Source organism: Nicotiana sylvestris, chromosome 9, assembly GCF_000393655.2.
Source record: "Nicotiana sylvestris chromosome 9, ASM39365v2, whole genome shotgun sequence".
NCBI classification, from domain to species: Eukaryota; Viridiplantae; Streptophyta; class Magnoliopsida; order Solanales; family Solanaceae; genus Nicotiana; species Nicotiana sylvestris.
The window spans coordinates 112886236-112913325 of NC_091065.1; the positions used below are offsets into that span (position 1 = coordinate 112886236).

A 27090-nucleotide genomic window follows, 5' to 3' on the forward strand; every position below is an offset into this window, starting at 1 on the left:
GAAATAAAGATACGAAACTAGCAATTTACGGGTTATATAATAGAGAAGTTTAAAATGTCGCTTGGTATATACAATAATAACACTCTCGAGCAATAATAACACTCCCCAAACCCGGAATCTCATGAATCACAAACTAGAGGAAATACATAGTGTTCTAACTCCAGAAGTCTAAACAAAAGTAATTACAGAAGGTCTATAGCCAAAGGGAGAATAGAGAGGGGACTTCTCGGTCTGCGGACGCAGCAGATATACCTCCAAGTCTCTAAAAATTGCCTCGCCTCACTGATGGTATGGCTGAGCAGAAGAACCTGAATCTGCACACGAAAAATATGTGTAGGAAAGGGCATGAGTACATCACAGCGGTACCCAGTAAGTGTCAAGCCTAACCTTGGTCGAGTAGTGACGAGGAATATCAAGGCCCTACTGGTTATATACATAAAACAAGGTAAAACACTATGAAGTGTAACATTATAATTAAAGTACTAACAATCGATAAAGAATAAAATCACAGAAAGAATATAACTCAGCACGCAGAGATAGCAACAGGGGATCTCCTAGGATATCGTCCCGTAGTCCCAAACGTAAATATGCATAGGATCTCCTGAGATATCGTCCCGTAGTCCGAATAATAAATATGTAGGGGGATCTTCCGGAATACCAATCTAAAGTCCCAAAGTAAATATCCAGTACAAGGGAAAGCTCCTGGGATGTCATCTATAGTCCCAAATATAAATGTGTAGGGGAATCTCTTGGAATACCAATCTGTAGTATCAAAGTAAACATGCAAGGGAGATCTCCTGGTATATCGTCCCGTAGTCCCAAAGTAAACACACAACAGTCTCAAGAAAGAATCTACAATTCTATTCGAGAATAAATAGGAATTTCTACTCTAAACATGTTGCACATAATACAAGCAAGCAGTTAAAGCACGTAAGATAATTAGATCACGTAAGCATGCTTTTTCTAAGCTAAACAAGAGGCTTCCAGTACGAGTATTGCTCAATTACAAGAAAAACATAGATATTTACTTAATGAAAACGAGTTTTTTCAACAATCAGCATGTGTACGTGCTCGTCACTTCACGTACACAACATTCATATAACAACAATACCAAATCCTATGGGGAGTTCCCCCACACAAGGTTAGGCAAGCTACTTACCTCGAACCAGCTCAAAATCAATCTGAAATCACACTTTTGCCATGAGTATCCAACTCCGAGTGGCCCAAATCTAATCAAAAAAACTTCATAATATAAATATAACAACAACCAACGAATTTAGCTAAAGGAATCGAAGCTAAGGTAAGAAAATAGAAAAACACTCAAAAATTCTCCCCGGACCCACTTCTCGAAATCGGGTAAAAATTACATATTATGAACACACATTCACTCACGAGCACACTCGAACAAAAATCACCAAAACTCGATGCCAAAATCCCACTCAAAACTCGGATTTTCAATTGGGAACTTTTCTCCCATTTTCAAATTTTGCCTCAATTTCCTTAATTAGAAGAGGAAAACAACAATAGATTATAGTATTATGATCAAAATCGAGTTAGAATCTATTACCCAATGATTCTCCTTCAAAACCCCTCGAAAAATCGTCTCCCACCGAGCTCCAATTCTGTTTTTGTATTATGAAATTTCAAACCCTCGATTTTTCTATATCTGCCCAGCGATTATTGCATCTGCAGTTTATAGGGCCGCACCTATGTCTTGGGCTCCGCATCTGCGAAATTTCATTAACTTCACACTCACAGCACCTGCGCTCCCTTCTCCGCAGATGTGGTCCGCTTCTACGGTCCTTGAGACGCATATGCGGTCACTGGCCTTTGTGCCCAAAACTGCACCTGCGACCTCCTTCCTCCCTTCTGTGGGCCGCACTTGCGGGCTCCTCACCGCAATTGCGAAAATACCAGAAACAACAACTTCAGAATAGCCCAAATCCAAATTCAACTTTCGCTAAGCATCCGAAACTCATCCAAGACCCCCGGGACCTCAACCAAACATGTCAACCAATCCTAAAACATCATACGAACTTAATCCAACCCTTGGATCACATCAAACAATGCTAAAACCATGATTCACCCTCCAATTCAAGTATGATGAACTTGAAATCTCAAGAATTCTACAACCGATGCCGAAACCAACCAAACCATGTCTGATTGACCCCAAATTTTGCACACAAGTCACATTCAACACTACGGAGATATTTCAGCTTTCGGAATCGGATTCCGACCCCGATATCAAAATCTCACTATCGATCCGGAAATTTCAAAAATTCAACTTTCGGCACTTCAAGCCTAAATAAGCTACAGACCTCCAAAATACAATCTGAACACGTCCCTAAGCCTGAAATCACTCAATGGAGATAACGGAATCGACGAAATTCTATTCTGAGGCCGTCTTCACACTGCTCCGACTACGGTCCAAATTCTAAAGTTTAAGCTCTCATTTAGGGACTAAGTGTCCTAAAACACTCCGAAACTCAGAATGAACCTTCCCGGCAACTCACAATAGCAGAAACAAATATGGGAAAAGCAGTTAATAGGGGATTGAGGCGTTAATTCTTAAAACGACTGGTCGGGTCGTTACAAAGATTTAAATGACTCATCTTCACATTCCTCGCAGTCTTGCACTATATACACACACCATAGGAAGAGACATAATTTAATAGTACATATTTGATCAACTAATGACTTGTTATTACCCATATGAACCTACTTCATGGGATCTCCAATCACATAGGTTGGGTTACCATCATTGTTGATACATCTTAAATTGGCAAAAGTCTCAACCCCTCGATATTTCACTTATAAGTCAAAGGATCGGCCAAATCCTTTTTTGACTACACATAATATGTATTAAAAAAATTCATCTCTAAGCAATTGCTTTATGATATTATATCTTAAGAAAATGTGTTTACTCTTTCCATTGAAAGATTTCTTTTCTTACAATGGTTATTGCGCCTTGGCAATCACAATTTATCAACAAAAATATTATCGGCTTAATTCCTAGTGGAATACTCACCAAGAGGTTCCTTAATCAACCTCATTGCCAGACAATTCCAATATCATAATACCCACCAAAAGGTGATCGCACAACAACTAGCTAATTTTTTTCTCATATGAATCAGAGATTCAATATCATCATTGTATCATTCTAATACATTAGAAAATTCACATACAGAATACTAACTCATAGTATTTCTCAAGTAAGGCAAAAAATCATCTCAAATGAAACGAAACTTGACTTCCATACAAGTGCTTTTTGAAACATCTTTCAACACATATAAGAATTTATTTTCTTTTGGTATTTTTCATATTCAAATACAATATTTTTTCTCATTATTCCTCTTAGTAGGAAACTAATCATGGTACGGAAACTCATAATTCAATAATTTCTTCATCACCCAAATAACAAAGAGATCCAAAGCAAAAGAATTTTTCAGCGCCAAAAATATAATATATTTTTATATTTCAATACAAATTTTCGCCACAACAAATCTCAATTTTTTAAGGATTTGTTACAATAATTTTAATAAATATTTTTCTCATTATTCCCCTTATGATCAGGCTAAATCGTGGCAATACATTCTCGATCCCCACACTTTCGAAAATTTCAGACCATTAAGGAGATAATCTTTTCACTCATAAGGAGTTTCATCTTATAAATAACAAGCTAATAATATAGCTTCACCCAAAATACTTAATCTCCGAATTAGAAAATATGCATGTCAAGAGATATCAAATTCATGACCAAAGGTCACCAACCTTTAAATAGTATATAAACGTAAATATCATTTATTCTCATGATCTCAAGCAGCATAAACAAGTTGTCCTTTTGACATGTTAGGAAATTCTGCAACTACCGAAATAACTAATATTATGTTGCCTCTTCAAGATGTTAAAAGAGAATATTTAAAACACTCTACATCAAGAGAACTACAAAATCTATCTTTCACTATGCAAAATGCACATACAAATTCAAGACAGCAAATAATGTACAACTATAAACACATCTAAAATTGAAAGAATATTATATGTATCATCCTGATGTCAAAATTTATCTGCCTATTATATTCTCACGAGAATAAGCATGAAAGAATAAATATTGAAGAGATATATATTAGTTCAATCATGCATACCTGACACTTAGATATAATGTTACGCAAAAACATATAAATTGGAAGATATTACTCTATGTCTTTAAAGTTCATCAGAATTCCATAAGTAGTATTCTCTATAAGATCATTGTGCAAACTTGAAGAGTAGATCCCATTTTTAGAATTAGAACAATGATTTGGACTGTGTCAAATTTGATTCTCCATAATAATAAAAAAATATGGAAATATCCTTAAGATTGTTGGGAAAATATTGGTTATGGAGAATAAGAATTAACAAAGCTTGAGGCGAAGGACATTGTCCTTAAGGATATTTAGCCTACACAATAAAGAATAAAATTAGGCGTATCCCCTATGATTCAACAAGTTCTTCCAGTTGTTAAACTAGGAACAGAACTAGTAGAAAATTCAATAAAGAAACCCAGCATAGAAGCAGGAAGAAAATGATTGAGAAAAGTGTTTTAGAAAGTGTGTCTTTAGCTCTCCAAAGACCGTGTTTATATAGGTGTTGTTCCAACGGCTAGTTAACGGCTAGTTTGACTCAATTAATTGTAAAATAACTTATTAAATAATAAGTAAATGTAAATAATATTTCAAAGAGAAAAGATTTTCCAAAGCAAGATGAACATTACCTTTTGAAATATCACTAATTTTCCAACACTACAACCCTTACAACTTATTTGCATGGTTGTTACCTATTGTATTGTATCGTATCGTATTATTACTTTAAATACGATGTTTGTTTTGACTGTTACTTCAATTTTATTGTATCTTATCGTTAAAATCGCCGGTACGTAACGACGAAATGTGCCACTTTATGTAACGACCGATTTAGTGTGGTTGCGTCATTATCTTGTCTTTTTCTCTCATCTCACCCTTCATTATTATTAAATAATTTTATTTTATCATTTATCCTACCTTTTTATATAATAAAATTATCTCGTATCATTTTTTTTTATAATATTGCAAGTTTATTCTTCATATTGCTGGTGTGTGATATCATGAAACAACAACAAATGATATAATCTATCCAAACATTATATTCATCAAACATACAGTACAATAGAATATAATGTGGTACATTATGAAACGATGTGTAACAACCATCCAAACAAGTTGTTAGTGGTGATATGTTAAGGTGGCAAAGTAAGTGTTTCTTTAGTAACTCGCCAAGTTTAACAGTTGAATTATGACCTCTTTGTTAACTTAACCAGTTTGGTTGAACCCAAGATGACCCATCAAACTATTGGGCTGAATTTGTCAAAATGGAGTGACTAGACGGGTCAAAAAGCAATCCAAATTCACACACAAAATCTTTGAAGATTACGTATAATTTGAAGAAGGAATTTTTACCTCCTATAGCAAAGGTTAATACCTTATTTATTTTAAATAAATACCATTTAAAAAAATTATATTCTATAGATACAGTTTAATGTTTATAGCGAAATATCTAATTTTGGTTACCTCCTACCCCTATGCCACTAAATACGCTATTCAGTTATACTATTTTCGTTCTCTCTCTACTTTGATACATGTCATTCTCTTCCCCCATTCCCTGAAAACACGATGCTCACATCACCTCTCTGCACCAAAACCCCTCTTTGTTCTCTCCACAGAGAACTTCCCCTATCTCATACTATCCATTTTTACTTCATCCCAATTCAATTGAGAAGCGAGAAGTTGTTGACGGTATGTACTCGAAAACGATATGCTAGTTCTCTCCACAGAGAACTTCCCCTATCTCATACTATCCACCCCTGAACTATTCCTCTCTAGGCTCGTCGTGCTAACAGCTATGGGAATTATGATGGCCACTATGTTTCTGCATCCTAAAGACAACATTCAAGGGATCACAAGTCGCCTCAGTTTCTTCATCTTTACATGTACACTATTTTTCTTCTCGTCCAATGATGATGTTCTTGCTTTCATTCAAGAACGATTTGTCTTCATTCGCGAGAGTTTTTGCTCGACGGCGGATTTGCTGGAAATTAGGATTTGTTTTTTAACAAAGACGACGGAGTTTGGGGCTGAGCAACTTGATTTTCTATTAATATATTTCAATGTATTTTCAACATATCACGTTGTATTTTCATATATATTATTGTATTCATTTTCTTTTTTTTCATTGTAATTCAATGTATCTTACGGTATTCCGTATATTTCATTGTATTCACTAATCTTTTTTTCATAGTATTTCAATGTATCCCGTTGTATTTTATGTATTTCATTGTATTCACTGTCTCGCTATATACCATGAATGTATTCATATGTTTTTTTAATTAATATAATTTATGTATTCAGATTTATTATATAATTTTTCTTAAGATTGCTACGTTTTTGGGGTATTTTTCGGTTGAGAATCTTTTTTATAACTGAAAATACAAAATTTATGTGTTATAATTGAGTTTGATGAGTTATATTAGGTGTCTATTATGTTAATTGATTCACTTTCCGTTTAAAAATAGTGTAATCCCCTATTTCACGCCGTGAATACAGTCGAATACAATAATCTATCCAGCTGTAATCACATGTTTCACGCCATGAATACATTCGAATACAACAATTGATTAGCTGGACTTTCCTGATTCACGCCTATTTTTGCTACTGTATTCATGAATACAATAGCTTAAATACATATAATATATTTTATAACAACAAAAAACGTATCTACAATCCGTAATATAGCAAATAGTATCTATAAATAGCTAAATTACCACTAAAAGATAGTGCTTTACGAAAATTTCTCTTCAAAGAACCGACTTGTCAATTTGACCCGTTTAAACACGCTCATAACCTATTTAATATGATCAGTTTTGATTTGTCTAAATTTAATTCAACCCGCTCATTAGTTACCTCCAAAGCAACTGTATTCTTATTTTCCATAGATGTATTCAATCCGACCCGTTTGCTGGTACTAAGATAGGACCCAATGTTGGCCATTGGAATACAGTCCACAAAACCATCAAACTCTAAAGAAAAAGGTAAAAGTGGTATACAGCTTTTTCAAATCCGAAACAGCTTTTTTAAATCCGAAGCCTTTAAACCCCTTTCGTCCCCAAAACTGATTTTTATTGTAGCATTATTTATACCTCGTGCAGATCCTCCTTTGTCAGTATTGATTCCACTTTATTCAATGGCGTTAAAACTCAATTTTTTTACTAACTTCTAGGGTAAAAAGATATAAAAAAATATGTAAAAATAGTAAAAAATATCTCTTTTCATGCACACACATTCAAAAAGCCACAGCCCCCAAAAGATTCCTGAACCGTTCACTCTTTGGTCATACGTGTTGTTTTCAAAATCTACTTTTCATATCTGTGTGTTGTCCTTTAAATAGAATTTAAAAAACATGGTACAACCAATTATGCACATTGTACAATAGGCAGAAGCATGAAAGAGAGAGAACATGGACAATCACATGGGTGTTGGTGAATAGGGCCCACAAACCATGACAAATAGATAAATTGATGAATAGGCCCCACAATCAAGTGTCAGCGCCATCCCATGTGCTTTTCTTTTCTTTTCCCTCTAATATATTAAAGAGGGGAAAAGGACAACTGCAATGAAGAGACAAATTCCTATAAAATAAAAAAAGAAATTACAATTAAAAAGCAAATACATTAAGAAAAAGACACCAACCAAGCTTAATAATACATGAAATGAAACTTCCTCAATTTTCCTCCTCTTTTTCTGTCCGTTTACATCTTGATTGATATTACCTAATGCTTATCAAATTACAACAAAAGGTTGAAATGAAATAAAAAAAAGGGTAGCTGCTACATATGGTAGAGACACCACCATTTCATTTTGTACCTAAAAAGCAGCTGCTACTACTCCTTATATAATACTAATATAAAACTATATGCTAAAGCATAATAGTATTAAACCCCTTTTGAAGGATACAATACAAAGTTACAACAAAACACTTATCCTTTGCCTACTAAGTGAGTATTTCAAATTTACTTATATGGCATTTTCTTGAATTTACCTTCACTTCAAGTCTTGATTAGTCTTCTGCCTTCTGCATCCTCTGTACAACTGATTACAACATCATAAAACTTGGAGAGAAAAAAAAAACACTAAACCTTTGGGATGTCACACTAACACCCAAGAATACTGAGGGAAAGAGGAAGAAAATTACAGTCCCAAAAGTTGATGCTTTGGATTTTTCTTTTCACCTATGACTAATTTTCCTTTTGTCTTTTTCTTTTAAACTGTGGTCCAGCCTCAACTATCAGAAAGATATGAAAAAAGATTTCAAAACATTACAACCCAGAGATGGGAAATGGCTGTCACACATCATTCTTTATATATGTATGCATATTTGTATAGTAGTAGTAAGTAGTGTATGTATTTGCTGTCTGCTGCTGGCTGGTTGGTTCTTGATACAGTAGTATTTTTGTTTTAGGTTACATTCGTCATCTTTCTTTCCTTCCTGTGTAAAACATGACCAGAAAAGACCAAAAAACAAGCAACCAACATCAATAAAAGAACCAAGTACCAAGATGTTGGTATCTAAAGGGAAAAAGAATTAATTAATTAATTAGCCAAAGGATAAAAAATATATGTGACCACTTACCTAAACTAAGGAAGCTAAACTACGCAACATAACAAGCTGTCCAGGCCTACATTCCAATGGTGCCATGTCCTGAAGGGAACCTGCATTAATGTCCATTATTGGACTTTGCTTAATATAATCATATCATATATAAACAAATAAGGAAGGATCTATATTAAGATACAATAGAGGGGTAAATTTGAACAAACGTTTTCCCTTTATAAAATATATACTGTATAAAAAAGAGGATTGGACAAACAAAGTGAAGTAGTGAAATGCACCTAGGCACTTGGAAGTAACATGATTTGAAAGGAGTGATGTCTAGTGCAGTAGTAGCAGGAAACAAGGAGGAAGAAGGGATCATATTATTGTTAGCAGACGATGATGATGCATTTAATCCAGCACCTTTGTCACCTTCTCCAACAGTAGCATCATTTGAGAAAGTTGTGATGAATTCTCCAACAGCTTTTGGTGATGCAAATGGACTATCTGGCAGATTATGCTCCAAACTGCTCAAATCAATCATTTATTGCTTGAATCAGAATCAGACAACAGAAGGAAATGCAATTGAGAAATTTACCAAAGTCCATTAACAGAGATGTATCCAAAAGTAATAAATATTAGCTTTCGCCAATTTTTAATAATAAGACAATGACCATTACCTTTCTTGAAAATCATTTTCTTCCTTCTTGGAACTTTCTTTGCCATTGCTATTTTCATCTTTAGATGTGTAGCAGTCCCTCTCCTTTGCAGTAAGATTTGGGTTCTTTTCTTCTGGGGAAAAAGCAGCAAAATTGGCCATTTTTGGAGCAAAACCATTCTCTGAAACAAAACAAACACCAACTATCAACATCTTCATTCTGAAATGAGAAATCTTAGGCTAAAAGCCTAAAACCCCATTTCCATAATTATTCAATCCATTCAATCAACTAAGCTTCCATTTCCACCTAGTTAGTGTCAACAAAATCTATCCCTTTTTAGTAACCGAAAAATCTCCTATGGCTAGCTCGACGGTCCGAAATTTACTGGATAATTTCGCTTAAATGCCAAGTGTTCGAACTGGCAACATGTGCATCGGCAACATCTATATCTGTATTCTTTTCACTCTATTCAGGCAAAAATCAAGATATTATACCTTCTATGGCTTCTCGGCTGCTAAGGTTGGGGGAATGAACAAAATTTTGATTGAAGAAGCCTGGAGAGTGAGGTGGGGACGGGATAACAGCTCCCAATGAAAGGGCACGGTGATGGTTGCTCCTCTTGACATCAAGAAGCTGTAAATTCATCAGCCTCCTGCTTTGGAGCTCAATTGCTTGTTGCAGATCAGCTTGTTCTTCCAATTTTCTCCTCAACATCATGTCTTGACTATTGTAAAACATCCTTGCACCTATTTAAAAAAAAAAAGCAATCAGAATAGGTAAATGAACTTAGCATTTAAAGGTTAAAACTTTTGGGAAGCCATCACAGTCTACTAACAAAAGAATACCAGAGATTGGTCCCTACTGCTGTTACATACCAAGCTGAATATCAAAAGGATCTCTGGAGTCTAGGCCAGTAGGACTACCACATCCAGTGAATTCTCCTCTCTCCATCTGCTGCTGTTGCTTCCTGCAATTGAATTACACCAACCAAGAGAAATATCAATATAAAGAATAAAAGGATCAATATAAACTACATACTTGTAACTGAAGGAATAATACCTAAACTTTTCTGGGACTTTGCCCTTCTCTTTGTATGGCTTGACAAGCACCCTAGCATCACATACAAAATGAGGATTTCCTTTGGCAAGAATGGTCTTCACAGTGTCTGGATAAACAAATGTAACAAAACCAAACATCCGCTTTTGCTGGTATGGGATCCTCACATCTTGAACAGGCCCATAAGTGCTAGAGAAGGCAAGAATAAAAAGAATTAAGAAACCAGAACTTTCAAAAAAGGCCAAGCTTAATTCATTTGAATCAACCAACTATACCTGAAATAATTGGAAACATCCTCTTCTTTGAAAGTACTATCAGCAGGAAAAGTCAAGTAAATTTGCCTAGAACCTGGATTTGCTATCCCAGCTCCACCATTCAACCCAAAATCCCCTCTTTCAAAACGAATTCTGTTCAACTTATGCATGTCATCACCCATCATCAATGCAGCAGCAGCAGCTGCTCTGTAGAAATTACCAGCCAAGAATCAGTCTAAAGTTTCAATCCAAAGACCAAAAAAAAGGGTTTTGTTTTCAAACCTGGGACTCTCAGCAGACTGCTGCAACTGTTGCTGCTGAAGAAAGTTCATGCATTTGTTAGCAGCCACAGGAGAGAAAGGGAAGTTAGAAGAAGCCATGAGCTGAGAAGCAGTAGTTAGTCTTTGCTGCTGAGATGTTGACTTAGATCTGAGAAGTTGTTGACAATGCTGCTCCATCATCTCAAACTTGCTAGGTGACCCCACAACTTCAGATACCACCTCTCCAGCACCATGTAGGAACCTACAGCTACTTCCATTCTTACAATACCCTCTAGCAAAATACAGACAAGGTTTCCAACCAAATCCCCCATTTGGGTCATCACCACCTAAAGAAATATCACTCACAGAGCAACTCCTTCTATGGGAGAGGCCGTTGACTGAGTTGCTACCCCAATTGAATGAAGAGAAATCCCCACTTGGACTTGAGGCTAAATCTTGCTGCTGCTGCTGTGGGTAATAAACGTCAGGATTTTTAGGACCCAAGGTTGGTGACCCATCATTCAAGAAAGAAAGCTGGTCCTGTAGTTGAAACTCATCTATCAAATCCATTTCTCCACTGCAATAAAAGGGTGGAGCAGAGGAATTCATAGTGGAGTTGCTGATTCCATTGGTGGAAGCACTAGGACTAACTAGATCAGTTTCTTGGAAGTCAGAGAAGCTAGGAGTAGTATTACTCCAAGAAGCTGAAACAGTTGAAGATTGGTTGTTACTAGTTATGCTAAGAGGTGAAGGAAGGTTTATACCACCAAGAATCCTTCCACCAGAAGAAGAATTCTGCCTTGAAAAAACACCACTAAAAGGTGAAGGTGAAGAAGGAGTTGAAGGTGTAGAAGAAGGTGAGTTTGAGGCTAGGCCAAGTTCTTTTCTTGCTTTAAGAATCACTGAGTGAACTAAAGCCTCTGGACCAAAAGCTAACCTGATCATTTCTTTCTCACCATGGTCTTGTATCAGAAGAATCCCCATAACTTTTGAGGCATTTTCAGGATCCAAGTTTTGAATCCTTTGGTAAACTATTTTTGTAGCTTCATATGCATCCATAATTTTCAGTCTCTTTTAGTGTTGGTAGTAGATTCAACTCCAACCCTCAACTTTTCCTGTTTTTCTTTGTCTTTCTTCAAGTAAAGACTGTCAAGAAAAAATCCTTTCTTTTTCCACCACCAACTAGCAAATATACCAGCTGTTTCTTAACAGGATTCAAGTTGCTCTTTTTCTCTTGGTCTTCCTGCATAAAACAACCAAGAAAAAGGGAAAAGAAAATGTTAAGAGAAAAGTGGAAATCTCCCGTGGGGGAAGATGAAAAAAGGAGAGGTTTTCATAGGGTTCCCTAAGTTGAAAGAAAATAAGGTAGTTGTATTTCTCTATAAAGAAAGCTGAAAGCTTTAGTTACAACAACAAACTACAGACAAGATAAGAAAAAACCAGGAAGCAAAAGAAAAGAAGGAAAGAAGAGTAAAGCTGGAAACTTTCTTTCTTTACCACAAAGATTAGCACTGATCTCAGAAGTACAAGAGCTTACCCATAAAAGATTTCTCCCTTTTTCTACTACAAAATCTTTCAACTTCCTCTTTATTTCCACTTTCTTCAAATTTTCCTACATGGGGTTGTTAACAAACTAGACTATAAACTGCAAAAGAACTAAACCACGGCCCCTCTATATTTCTATGAGCAGCCTGCAAGTATCAGCAGTAGTAACAGCAGCAGCAGTAGCAGCTTGACAGCAACAGAAACAGCAAACCCATAAATATTTACTAGTAGCAACAGTGTTAGCACTTAATTTCAAAAACACCACCCACCCCCACTTAAAAACAACAGCTTTGTTTTTTGTGTTTATGGAATAGTGAGTGAAGCTATAATCTTTCTTTCTTTATCTCTCTATACAGATATACTAATCTTTTTCTCTTTCTTTCAAGGAGATTTAAAAAAAAAATCAGAAAGAAAGTAAGAAGAAAGAGAGGTGAGTAAGTGTGTGCTTAAGTGGATCCAGATCTATTGCACGTTCTCTTTGTTTTGCAATTTTAGCCATCTGACACAGTGAGCCCTCCATATTTCCTCTACTTTCTTCTCTTGTAGCTGCACCGAGGGTAGTGAATAATCCCAAGCGCGGTTTCCAGGCGGGTGTATTGCACTCTCCCATGACAGGTGTGGGACCCATCTTGGGTTTTTCATACTCCGTTGTCTTCCATTATTTTCTTGTTTTCACCCGCCGCATATATAAGGTTTATAAACGAAAAGGTATTTCCTATTAAGACTTTTCTTATTCTTAAAAAGTAAAAAAAAAAAAAAAATTCATCTCATTATAATTGGTGGTTTATATGAATTACTTCCTCAATTTTAAGTGTATCATAAACAGTCTCTTTATTTACCTTCACAAAGACAAGCGTAGGGTTAACACTCTATCTTCGCCATACTTCATTTATGAGATTTTCGTTGAGTTTGTTATTGTTATTTTATTATTCTCTTAATTCTAATTTATGTGGCAATTTTTTCCTTTTTGATATGAAAAGAAATGTCACCTTTACTTATTTAAAAATTGTATACGGTGAAAATCGGGGCTACCCGATTTTATTCTTTGGTCGAGATAGGAATGTCACGTCGAAGAGCTAGGATGTCGAGGTCGACCTCGATTGCGGACCAAAGAGAGGCAGACTTTGAGTGACACCGACGTAGCTCGATAACGGAAAAGGAGAGATATTCGTAGTTGATTGAGAATCGTGGCGTGAATCTTAGAACGGATCGATCTGCAGCGGTTAATTAGATGTTAATATGATTTCCTAATATAATTAGAAGTGTACCTTATTTAGGACTCCCTTATTATATAAAGAGGGATCTCATTCATTTGTAATCATCATTGTTCACTTATAAGAAGATATACGTTCATTACTTTCTTGCTATTTCGCTTAATGTTCATCAGAGTTGCTTTATCATTTGCTATTCTTATTATCACACCTCGAGACTACCACACGTCGAGGTCGAGATTTGTCTTGTATACTGGTTTGATTTATTTTATTCTCCAATTTATCTATTTAATTTCTTGTTTATCAATTGATACTGGATTGAATTACATATCCTTAAAATCACAATATAAGTTTAATTGTTACTCAAATTTTAGGGTAAACAGTTTGGTGTCCACCATGGGGATAAAGATAATAGTGATTGTTTAGTGCTGATTCTGATAACACACATTATTTCACACTTGTTCTTGTCAAGTATTTTTGCTCTTAGGTTAAAACATGTCAAACTCACTAAACGCACATATACATGGTGATGATGGTCTCGGATTTCACAGAGTAAACAACAATGTAATTGCTCTAGGTGCCGGGGTGCCACCGGTAATCTCGAGAGAGAACCAGTTGCCGATCCAGTCGATGTCAGCTCACACGTTACTCTAAATGCGGACCTAGGCACAGACCCCGAAGGGAATGTACGCGGGGAAGCCCGATCTGGTGGACAAGGTACACAGGGCAGAGGAGATGGAGGAGTTAGTCTCCAGGTGATATTCGATATGCTACAGGCTCAGCAGGACGCTATTGCTCAGTTGCAAAAGCAACATAGAACTCCAAGTAGGGTCGAGCCAGAAATCACTCGTCGTACAGAGCCACTGTTAGAAAGGTCGAATGGTAACGGATCATGGACTGATCCTGCAATAATGAAAATGCTCGAAGAGCTCACCAAAAGAATTGAGTCAGGAGAGAAGAAAATCAAATATAATGATTAAAAAGTGAAAACATACAACTCCCGAGTTGATTAGATACCGGGAGCACCCCCGAACCTAAAGGGTTTGGATTCGAAAAAGTTCGTGCAAAAATCTTTTCCTCAAAGTGTGGCTCCGAAGCCCATTCCTAAGAAGTTCCATATGCCGGACATACCTAAGTACAACGGGAATATCATTCCTAATGAACACATCACTTTGTACACGTGCGGAATAAAGGAAAATGATTTAGAAGATGATGAAATCGAATATGTGCTACTGAAAAAGTTTGGAGAAACTCTTTCAAAGGGAGCAATAATTTGGTATCACAACCTGCCACCAAATTCCATTGACTCATTTGCCATATTATTGTTAGCAGATTCTTTCATAAAGACACGCGCCGGGGCCATAAAGGTCGCAAAAAGAAAATAGAACATTTCCAAGATAAGACAAAGGGATAACGAAATGCTGAGGGAGTTCGTATCCCGATTTCAAATGGAACACATGGAGTTGCCACTGGTCACAGATGACTGGGCCGTTCAAGCTTTCACTCAAGGGTTGAACAAATGGAGTTCAATAGGATCACTTCAGTTGAATCAAAATTTGATTGAGTATCCAGCTGTGACTTGGGGAGATGTGCACAATCGATATCAATCAAAGATCAGGGTCGAGGATGACCAATTAGGAGTCCCTTCCGGTTCAGTACATCCAAATAGGTCAGCAGTTAAAACCCCGAGGGACGTCGACAGAGAGCTAAGGTCGAACAGAGAACGATATCAACCATATACCGTAGATCAAAGGAACAATAGTTCAGGATGCAATTCCGCCGAGAATGATCGAAGAAGTGATCGAGGACAGAATTCTCGGGGACTTATGAGCAAAAGTGGTTTTGATAAACATGTTGATCCCACAGAGGCACCTCGGTTATCGAAACATAACTTCAGCATTGACGCGTCGGGCATTGTATTGGCAATCGAAAGATCAAAGATACTAGGTGACCCAGACCCATACAGACCGATCCTTCCCAAAGAAACCCAAATTTGATATGCAAGTGTCATGGAACGCATGGTCACAAGACCGATGATTGCAGGCAATTGAGGGAGGAGGTATCTCGAGGGCCTCATTCGAGAGTTCCTCAGCGATCAATCCAAGAATCATTTTAGATAAAGGGACGCCAACAAGGAAAATGAACAGGAGGAGCCCCAGCATGTCATTCATATGATCATCGGTAGGGTCGACATTCCATAGGGACCCATATTCAAACGCACTAAGGTATCAATCATTAGGGAAAAACGAACACGAGATTATGTGCCCGAAGGCTTCTTATCATTCAACGACGAAGAAGTAGAAGGCATTTCGCATCCACACAATGATGCTCTGGTAATTTCTATCTTATTAAATAAAGTTCAAGTTAAGCGTGTTTTAATGGATCCAGGTAGCTCGGCGAATATCATCTGATCGAGGGTCGTTGAACAGCTTGGCCTACTAGATCAAATCGTGCCCGCAGCTCGGGTCTTAAACGGCTTTAATATGGCCAGTGAAACAACTAAAGGGGAGATTATTTTATCGGTAAACATGGATGGAACCATTCAAGATACCAAATTCCACATTATCGAGGGCGACATGAGGTACAATGCCCAACTCAGAAGGCCTTGGATCCACAATATGAGGGCAGTCCCTTCGACTCTCCACCAAATGATGAAATTCCTGACATCGGATGGTGTAAAAATAGTATACAGGGAGCAGCATGCTACAAAGGAAATATTTACGAGCAGGGAGCAGCATGCTGCTGCAAAGGAACCAACCTTCGCCACTTCGGAATCGGGGACTTAGTTCTGAGTAAAGTCACTCTCAATACTCGAGACCTGAATGAAGGAAAACTAGGCCCAAATTGGGAAGGACCATATCGAGTCCTCGATGTCATCGGAAAGGGATCTTACAAACTTGGCACAATGGAGGGCGAACAATTGCCAAACAATTGGAATATATCACTCCTCAAATGGTATTATTGCTAAGGTACAACTTTCCCCCTTCCATTTGTATTTGATACTAACTTATTATTGCAGGTTTTCGATCGAAGACGTCGAGAAACTTTTCAACACGAGGACCTAAGGTTTTAAAGCACGCGTTGCACTCTTTTTCCCTTAGATCATTTTCTATCCCAAATGAGTTTTTCCGGTGAGGTTTTTAACGAGGCAATAGTGCTACCTGAGGAAAATCCAACAGTATCCAAGGCTTCTTTAAAATCAACCTAGAATACTGGGGGGCATCACCCTCGGATGTTATATTTTTGAGGAAAGTACTTCTTGTCAAAGGGTCTCGATAGAGAAACTTTGTAATGGGCCAAACGGTTGAATGAACTGTGTCCATATAGACTAGTCGAGCCCCGATGGCAAAACATGTACACATGTATAAATTATTCAAAGAAGCATTTTTTCTATACCAAACATCTTGTGTCTAAAAGAAAATTTTTACTATACGAGTTTCATACTTATGATTTTGTGAGAAATGGCTCAAGGGCCAAGCGCAAATATGCCTTGAACGCTCGGGGACTATCATCGACGATCGACATAGTCGAGTTATCTAAATTCGAATTCACAAGACCTCAAAGAGGCACCCCTCGATCTATAGGCCAAGGCCATCATTATCGGGGACTAACATGTTACACCCCAAGTTTTCATACGTGAGAGTACGTCGTAAGTCATTGATGTAAGCTCGGAAATGAGATTCTATTTGGAAGCAAATAAAGTAAGTTAATCATGTTACCTTGTAGGTTACAAATATTTAAGATCATGAATAACGAGTACCAAGAGGGTTGGAAATCTTAGAAGCTAAACCAATTGAAGAAAATAAGTTTCGTCGAAAGTCGACAAGTTTCGAATGTTATAACATGTACTTTGGGGTGAGACTAGGGTTATTAACATGATAAGGAGGTTATTCTATGAGTTATTTTAGTCGTATGATATTCATTTTCTACATTTTGAAGGCAAGCAAGTTGTGGAACAAGAGTTGGCAAAGGTCATCACAAGTTACATTCATAAATTTGCTGAAATTTAGGTCAAATGTATCTGAGAATTTCTCCAAATATACTTGAAATCATGGGGTGTTCTACCTACCAAATTAAATTTCTACGAGTCTAGTTTCTAATGCATTAAACCGTTCGTCAATATGACATTGGAATAGAGAGATATTTGCATTTTCGCGAGACCGCGCAAGCAGCTCCCAATGGGACCCACTTAGGCGGTGGTTGACCTACTTCAATTTATAAACGATTTGGACGCCTATTTTTGCTCATTTTTCAACTAAACTTCATCTCCAAACCTCTCCTAACCCTCCTAAACATATACCACAAGGGTTTGAAGTGATTCCAAAGTGATTACACCATATTTCAATATCAAAACTTAGTTCTAGTGAAGAACAACACCTCTTTAAGGTTGTGTTGTCATTGAGGATTGTTGTGGGCTGTATTTGGATGAAATTCCAAGTTGTTGCTGCTGTCTAAGGTGAGTATAATAGCCTACTAATTGTTCTTAAGCTTTCTTGTATGTTGGTTAAGTTGTTAGGATGATAAACGACAAGATAATACTTGGATTAGCTTAAGTCACTTCTATGGTATTGTATTGCTATTAAGGGTTGTTGTAAACTGAATATAACTTGGATTTTGACTTGAAGTTACTGTATAAGGTATGTATATTGTGATCTTGCTTGTGCCTAAGGTTATATTGATGTTGATTAAGTTAAATGGATGGGCTAGACATGAACTAGTGAATAAAGTTGCTAATTGAGGATAGTTGAAGTTGTGGATTATTTTCGTTGTTATAAATATATGATATAAGGTTGGAATCATTAATTAATGACTTCATTATCATGTTAATGATACTTTTATGTTGAAGTAGTAAGTCTATAAGGATTAATAAGGGGTATACGGATTCCAATCGGAGCTTGCCGCTCGTCGTAATGTAGTTGTGACTTGTTGTTGTTATATGGTGTCTTGATATTGATAATTATGTATTGATGGATTGCTCTGGTAATTGTTGTTGGTATATGGTATTGGAGGAGGCCCTTGTTACAAGGGAGATGCTGCCCAAATTTACGTAAACGAGCTACTAGCTTAAGTTATAGACTTAGCCTTTGCTCAGCACTGATTTTGAATCTCCTTATACTATGATAGATTGAGTTGACTTGTTTGAAGAGTTGCTTGGAAGGGATTAGGGACTCAACGGGTTTAAGGTATGTTAAGGCACTTTCTTCTTTCTTTTGGCATGATCTAAAGTGAAATGAATACGCTACTTCATAACGGATCTACTCCTAGCAACTAAGGTTGTCCATGTTGTTCTTTCCTTATAAAATTATTCTAAGCAAGTGTGTATGATCCTTGAATCCTACTAAGGTTCATATTGAGGGTATGGATGTCCATAGTGTTCTTAAGTCACTCCAAAAGGTTTAGAAGGTGATTCCATGAGTCTAGCATGCATTATATATAGTATCTATTTTACTCTACCGAGCCGCGCTATAGTCGGCCGGGTACGGCACCTATTGTGCAACCACTGATCAGTTGGGTTTACCGAGCTCCACGTGGCCGGGTACGATTCTACCGAACCTTATGATGGTCGGGTACGCTTTTACCGAGTCCTCTTTGAGGCCGGGTACGATATGATGATGATGATGCCCACAGAGGCGAATGTTTTAAAAAGTTTATGTATATATATGTATTATGCATTTCATATCAGTAACCCCCAGAGGCACTCTGATGTTACAGGTTGTATCTCCTCTATCTCTCTCTTTACATTACTGTTCTTGTTTATGCTTTCATGCCTAACATACTCGGTACTTTATTCGTACTGACGTTCCTTTCGCCTGGGGACGCTGCGTTTCATTCCCGCAGGTCCCAATTGATAGGTTGACAGTCCTCCTAGTAGGCTATCAGCTCAGCGAAGGTGTTGGTGCACTCCACTTGCTCCGGAGTTGCCTATTTGGTCAGTATGCTTTGGATATGTATTGATTGGTATGGCGGGGCCCTATCCCGACCTTTATGATTTTATGTACTCTTAGAGGCTTGTAGACATATGTCAGGTGTATGGATAATTGTATGGCCTTGTCGGCCTATGTTTCGAGTTTACTAATGGTCATGTCGGCCTTATAGGCCCGTATGTCACATATATTAGTTTGTATATCATGTTGGGTCTTCATATGTTGAGTGTGCCCTTATGTTTTATTCTTGTTATCTCATGACGGGTTTTCTGGCTCATTTACTCATGATAACATGATAAGAAAGATATGTTACGTTGGTACTCGGTTGAGTAAGGCACCGGGTGCCCATCGCGGCTCTTCGGTTTGGGTCGTGACATAACATTTCGAACAAGTTCAAAGTGTTATTGGCGAATAAGCCCAAGAGGCATACCCAAAGGCTATAGCCAAATTAATGCGGCTCGGAGACGTCTGAATCCCGCAATAAAAATAGGCCTTCGAATTCTTTGAAAAACTTGTTAAAAAAGGCTACCCTCGGTAAACAATCAAAAGGGCTTCAATAAAATCAGCCCTCGAAAAACCTTAAGAGATATCAAATTATCTTAACACAAACGTGCTAAGGCACAAAAAGCAGAGGGGTTTCGATCGACATTGAACCCTCAAAAAAACCCAATAGGTAATAAATACATGCTAAGGCATAAAGAAATTTTAACTAAGTATTTTAAGCCGAAAGAGGGGAATAACAGCCATCTTTTAGAGGCCATATCGGCCCAACCTAAAGAGCCTAAGGGCCAATATATCTAGAGTTCGAGCTCTCATTCTCGCTTCATCTAAACCTAACGGTTCGACTATCCCGAGCCCAAATAAAAACTGACTTGACTATGGATCAGGGACTCATCATTACCCGACACAAACCCCAAAGGGTCTATGCCTCAAGTTCAAACCTTATTCAAACTCGACTGTGGTGGCTTCAAGGAAACCACCCAAAATCAAAATCTCGAACACACCGTTTAAAGCATAAGATTGTGCTATAAGTTTTACAAGGCACAAAGCATGTTTATAGATAAAAATTGAGAAGGCATTCAAAAGAAAATTTCCTTTATATATTTATAAAGAAGGATATGCACAAGAGACCGACAAAAGTCTTACAAAAAAAGGAAAGAAAAATAAAATCCTAACTATGCCTGAGGCTGGTTTCTCCCTCAGGGGCAGCTTCTCCTTCGGGCCCCTCGTCGTTATTGGACCCGCCTTGGCTGCCTTTACCATCATCTCATCATCGTAGGAGACAAGCAACCTGGCATCAGCTTCAAGCGCCTTAGCTTGAGCTATCTCTTTGGAGAGGTCAAAACCTCGAGCATGGATTTCCTCGAGGGTCTCCCTCCGGAATTGGCACTTTTCTGAGTCATTGCTCCATCGCTATCGATCAGAAGCCTCCCTTAGATGAATTTGAGCATCCTCGACATCGGCTAGGTATACGACTATGGACTTGTCAGCCATGATCTTCGTCTTTTCGACCTCCGCCTTGGCCTCAGCAAGCTCGTCTTCAAGCTACTCGATCCTTTTGGCCTGGGATGAGCTTTTCTCTCTATTGATCCAAAGTTGGACCTCGGCCGATGACAGTTTGGCCAAGGCAGCCTCTTTCTCTGCAGCAAGGTGGTCCATGTTCTCCTTCCACCGATCACAATCGGCTTTGATTCGGTCGACTTCCCCTCGGAGCAGCTCGATCCTTTCCAGCTTTTGCTGCAACTAAGATATTGAAGTATTAGCCTCCATAGTTGGGTCGATACCATACTCTTTCAAAAGGTCAGTTACCTGCTCGTCTAGATCGGCCTCTTCCTTACGAGCTTGGGCTAAGTCTGTTCGGAGGTCCCTGAACTCCTCTTCTTTCTACACATAGAGGTATTTGAGGGCGTCTTTATCCTCGGTAATCCTTTTGAGTTCGGTCTCACACCGGTTCAGCTCAGCTTGGTATTTGGTGAATGTTTCCCGATGGAGCGTCACAACCTATGGAGAAAGGAAAAGGATCAGACAGAAAGAAATAAAAGCAAACATAATAACGGGGGATAAAGTTTACCTGGTTTAGGAGACAATGGGCCTCATCAAAAATGAACATCGCATCTAGGTCGGAAACATCATCGACCCCCGCAAGGTAGCCACAGAATATTTCTTCCCCATCGTGGGTCGTTCCCTTCATCGGGTGTCTCCATAAATCGAGCCTCCAGAAATTACCCTTCAAAAAATTTAGGGCCGGCCGACGAATCATCAATATTGATTTCCCCAAGCAAGTCACTTGGGGCACTCTCTCCCTTCCGTAGAGCCCTATAACCGGACCCTTCGGGCACACTCACCGGTTGTTCATCACGGTAGAAAATATCTTCGGTCCTCGATGACTCGGGGACTTTGCTCGGAGCACCTTCCAAGACCCTCTCGGTCCAAGGGTGAGTCTCCTCGACCATCATCGGCCCAGCTATTTTTGAAGTTTCGACGCTTTCTCTCTTTTGAGACACCAGCTCACAACCAGCATCTTCCCCTTCCTCTTCTTCATCTCGTAGCTTTTGGGCTACATCGGCAGATAGAGTAGTGGAGTCGTCCTTCGACTTACGGGACTTACTCTTCTTGGGCTTCGAGGTATCAGAAGGTGAGGCCCTTCTCCTTTTCTTGTCCTTAACTGGTTTATGAGCCACCTCTTCCCCAGGCGGGGTCGACCTCATTTCTATAACATCCTTGAGGCATGCATTAAAAGAAGTCAAGTGTAAGTAAAAAAGAAACGTTTCAAAAAAGGGTGTCGAAAGCATACAGATAAGCTTACCGTGATTCTTGGCCTCTCATCTACCCCTTGCTAAGTCACGCCAGCAATGTTTGGCATGGGAGGAAGTCGAGGCCAACTTACAAAACCAATCGTCGAGGTCGAGGACCGCGTGAGGCATCCAAGAAACAGCTGCATAACAGATGAAAGCATTACATAAAGCAAAAAATGAAGTTCGAAGACTAATGGGTAATATGTTACTTATGATCGGTGTTCCACTTCTCGGGAAACAGCAGTTTCTCCTCTGGGATGAGGTCGCAGGTCCTTACCCGCATGAACCGGCTCATTTAACCTCGGTCCTTGTCCTCATCGATGCTCGCAAAAAAAGGACTTCATTGATCGGCGTTGGAGCTTGATTAATCCTCAAAAAAGTCAAGGTCGATACAACCATATAAGATGGCTGAGAGTGAGAACCCCTTGGCCTTGATAGAGAAGAAGTGGAGCATGATCACTATATGCCTGAACGAGGGATGAACCTAGCCGAGGGTAACCTGATACGTCTCGCAAAAGTTAATAATAATTGGGTCAAGAGGACCCAGTGTGAAGGGGTAAGTGTAGACACTTAGAAACCCTCTACGTGAGTGGTGATACTCTCTTCGGGAGCAGGGATTTGTACCACGACCTCGGGCCCCAAGTTGAAGTCTTTCTTTACAGCCTCGAGATGTTTCACCGTTATCGAGCAAATATATCTCGATACGTGTTCACATCGGCTAGGGACCGGTGAAGGGTTCTCTACTTTGAAGTTGGTTTTTAAGACACAAGGGCCGGGAACGTACTCGTGAGGGAGCGGCTCGACCTGTGTTTTGTCACCGGCCGGCCGGGAAGAAGAGGAAGAAGCTTTCTCCTTTTTGTGGGACGGTCTTGAAAGTTTTCGCCATTAATTCAGGTAGAAGGAAGCGGAAATAGATGAAAATTAGTATTTTTAGTGCTAACTAAGTTGATTCAATGGGTGGTGAAAGAGAAGATATGGAGAGATTAGAGAACTTAGAAAATTTTGTGGAGGCGAAAGTAAAATTTGATTTCAACCAAAGAGCCTGAATTTATAGGTTCACTACGACGGTTCGGTGGTGCTAGTGGTCGACCGTCACTGGAAAACATTAATGATTTGGGGAATTGTACCGACGGAACATTTCGGTCATTTTGATCACTTACTTCACGAGGATGACATCATTATCAGAGTCTCCGGAAAATCGAAGCTCAAGTCGTTTCTTATTGTTTTATTCTAAGAAACGAGAGGACTATCTGTATACGGTGAAAATCAGGACTACCCGATTTAATTCGTTGGTCGAGATAGGAATGTCACGTCGAAGAGCCAGGATGCCGAGGCCGACCTCGATTGCAGACTGGAGAGAGGCAGACTTCGAGTGACACCGGCGTAGATCGATAACGAAAAAGGCGAGATATCCGCAGTTGATCGATAATCGTGGCGTGAATCTCGAAACGGATCGATCTGCAGCGGTTAATTAGATGTTAATATGATTCCTACTATAATTAGAAGTGTACCTTATTCAGGGCTCCTTTATTATATAAAGAGGGATCCAATTAATTTTGTAATCCTCATTGTTCATTGATAAGAAGATATACGTTCATTACTTTCTTGCTATTTCGCTAATTGTTCATCAGAGCCACTTTATCATTTGTTATTCCTCTTATCACACCTCGAGACTACCACACGTCAAGGTCGAGATTTGGCTTGCATGCTAGTTTGATTTATTTTATTCTCTAATTTATCTATTTAATTCCTTATTTATCAATTAGTACTGAATTGAATTACATATTCTTAAAACCACAATATAAGTTTAATTGTTACTCGAATTTTAAGGTAAACAAAAATAAAATATATCTTTATCATTTTTACTTTTTTGTAATGAGTTAATTTAGAACCACATAAATATTTATAATTTGTTCAGATTCTAAATTTTAAAAATCTTCTTCTTCTTTTTTAAAAGTTTTATGTCGAGTCAAAAGGAGTAGGAGTATTCATTTATGAGAGAGACTGTTGATTGGTTTAGTTCTAGCAATGCTTTGAGCCTGGAGGAGAAAAATGAGTTAATGCTCACTGCAACAATAGTTTCTTTCTCATCCTTGGAATACTTTGGCTGTCACAAGAGGAGTACTCCGTAAATGGATAGTCTCTAAAAAGCACATTTATCTATTTTCACTCGAATCTTTTATTTATGAATTCTTTGAACAGCATGATTACTTTTTAGAGTAAGGGGGTGATGTGATAGTTCATAGTAAATATTTCGACAAAGGGCGTTTATTTCAAAAATAGCGAAAAAAGTTTATTTGAGAATTCTTTTAATTTCTGCAGAATTTAACCAAACGGCAAGAGAAAAATGTTTCAATTTTTGTAAATCTTGATTACTGCTTAAGAGCTATTTTCCAGTTTTGCCAAAAGTGAACTTTTCTCTGGTGATATTGGATTGAAAAACAAAAAAATTGAAAAAATTGACAGCTTTCTAGAAAACGAGACAAAAAGACTTGGGATCTATTTTGGACAAGTTCGATGAGAATTTCGATAATGAAATCACTAGGGTTAGGACATAAATTTGATTAAAAATTTTTTAAAAAAAATAAAGATGAGATGAAAAATAATTTTAAAATTTTAAATTATGTTTGGACGTATATTTTATTTAAAAAAACTAAAAAGCTTTTTGAAGATGAGATGAAAAATTGTTTTGAAAGTTGAAATTGTATTTGAACATACATTTTACTCAGAAAATAAATAGAAGTTTTTGAATAGAAAACTTGAAAAACTAGTCTAAACCACTTTTTGAACTTTAAAAGTTTTATCATCAAAAACCGTCTAAAACATGATCACTTTTTTATAACCAAACACTATTTTTAAGTAGAAAAAGTTTATGGCTAAATGGGAGCTTCAATTTCGTGTAGAGTCTAGTCTCAAAATAAATTTGAATACTACTCTACTTTATTTGCCCAGAAAGATATCTAAAGAAAATAAAATACTACAGTAGTTCTATATCGTGAGATCAAAAAATGTCATATAAACAACAAATATTATTAATAGTTTAAAGTCTAACATGTTCACAAGGCGAAGCCATAAAAATCAAATGTTAGGATAGACGTAATTGTATAAGATCGGATGAGACTAATAGCTTGGTTGACCAAGTTTTTTTTGGCCAAAAGTGCTCTTTTGGGGCCAAAAGCACTTTTGGCCAAAAATTGAGTTGTTTGGCCAAGCTTTTGGAATTGAAAAAAGTGATTTTGAGGAGAAACGGAAGCAGTTTTGGAGAAACAGAAAAAAGTAATTTCTCTACAAAAGCATTTTTTTGAGAAGTATTTTTGAGAAAAATACACTTAGAAGCAGTTTTTTAAAGTTTGGTCAACACTAATTGCTGCTCAGAAGTGCTTTTCCAACTAATTAACCAAATACAAACTGCTTCTCATCAAAAATACTTTTGAGAAAAGCACTTCTCAAAATTAACTGATTTTTGCAGCTTGGTCAAACGGATTATAAAAATGATCGCATCCAATTCAAGATGTCATATTTCCCGAGGCAGAATATATAAGTGATTCCTCGCACACATTCCCACTAAAAAACATTGAAGAATTCTCCTAGCTTATAACTTATCCTAAGCACCGAGACAGCCAGACAGGTCAAGCAAAATTGCCATATTGAAATGCTTGTTTTCTTTTTCTCTTGTTTCAAAGATTGCCTAAAAAATTGAGACAAATATATTTCTTTTAGTAAATGAACTTAACAATGCATATAGTAAATAACCTCATTAAAATAAAAAATAATTCTCTTTTTTGGACATGATTTATACAATGTATTATTATAAGTATTTTTTTCAAAGTAGAAATTCTTGACAGAGTTTGACATAAAGAGGTTTTGTATTGGTCAAAATCTGATCACCGCGGTCAAGTTGTCCAACATCTCGTCCAAGCAACAGGGTATCGAAAGACGACATGGTCTATTCTACATCCCGCACTCACGATATCCGTCGAGTCAGAAGAAACAATGTTCAGGGGACGACCAAGACAGATAGTGTGAGAGAGAGTCAAACCAAGTAAATAGCAAAGGTCACATGACTATATATAGCAAGGGAAAACCTTCTGTTATGGGGGGCTTCTCCCTCTCTCCTTATTTCTCTCTTTTGCAATCTTCATAATAAGGAGAAATGAAGCAATCTCCAGAAAAGTTCCAATGGGAGTCGCAATAAAAGTTTCAATAAGATAGGTTACCTCTATTTTACCTTATGTACTATTTGTTCAGTTAGCTCATTGATCTGGAATTTATTATGTTTAACTAAAATTTATCCTTTTCACTTTTTTTAATTGATTTGTTCAAAAAGATTTCAATATCTTTTGAGTCAAATAGGTTTTAGAAGAAAGAAAAAAATTTGAAGGGAGGGAACAATATAAAAGGTTCTATTGCTTATCCTTTTCAACATTTTCCCAAAATAAAACAGAAAAACTTGCTAATTCCCATTGCTTTGTTTGAGAGTTTTTTAACTTATTTAAAGTTCATCATTAGGGATCACTAATAAGTCATGTCATTCTGCCCCACCAAACATATGGGGTCCAACCTTTCACTTTCATTCTTTTCAGATATATATACATACACACAATATAAATACATGATTAAAGAGGTGGCTGTAAGGGGGTTGGGGGGTGGGGTAGTGGTGTTACTCTCTCACTCAATCTAGTTGAATTATTGATTCTACTACTCTATCATTTATGATTACTATAA

At 37.6% G+C, this 27090-nt stretch overlaps 1 protein-coding gene across 2 annotated transcripts; it reads right to left on the reverse strand.

The window, feature by feature from the left end:
- Positions 1 to 7772: 7772 nt before the first annotated feature.
- On the reverse strand, positions 7773 to 12886 carry LOC104240251 (zinc finger CCCH domain-containing protein 53-like). 2 transcript variants are annotated; one of them, XM_070155883.1, is made up of 10 exons: positions 12428 to 12886; positions 10913 to 12133; positions 10652 to 10837; positions 10380 to 10565; positions 10196 to 10287; positions 9815 to 10066; positions 9342 to 9501; positions 9085 to 9188; positions 8701 to 8780; positions 7773 to 8556 (listed from the first exon to the last, which is right to left on the reverse strand). In XM_070155883.1, the coding sequence occupies exons 2-9, from the start codon at positions 11947 to 11949 to the stop codon at positions 8701 to 8703; spliced, it is 2097 nt and encodes a 698-aa protein (XP_070011984.1). In that variant the 5' UTR covers positions 11950 to 12133; positions 12428 to 12886; the 3' UTR covers positions 7773 to 8556. The 2 variants fall into 2 exon arrangements, with proteins under 2 accessions (XP_070011984.1, XP_009793355.1); XM_009795053.2 differs by having other exon boundaries at positions 8961 to 9188.
- Positions 12887 to 27090: the final 14204 nt, after the last annotated feature.

What these genes read in the sequence shown, in the direction of transcription:
- LOC104240251 (XM_009795053.2), bottom strand. Translation starts at nt 11,949, where the DNA reads ATGGATGCATATGAAGCTACAAAAATAGTTTACCAAAGGATTCAAAAC. An exon ending in CAGTCTGCTGAGAGTCCCAG is followed by an intron (nt 10,838 to 10,912) that starts GTTTGAAAACAA and finishes TAATTTCTACAG; the next exon opens with AGCAGCTGCTGCTGCTGCAT. An exon ending in GAAAATGATTTTCAAGAAAG is followed by an intron (nt 9,189 to 9,341) that starts GTAATGGTCATT and finishes TGATTTGAGCAG; the next exon opens with TTTGGAGCATAATCTGCCAG.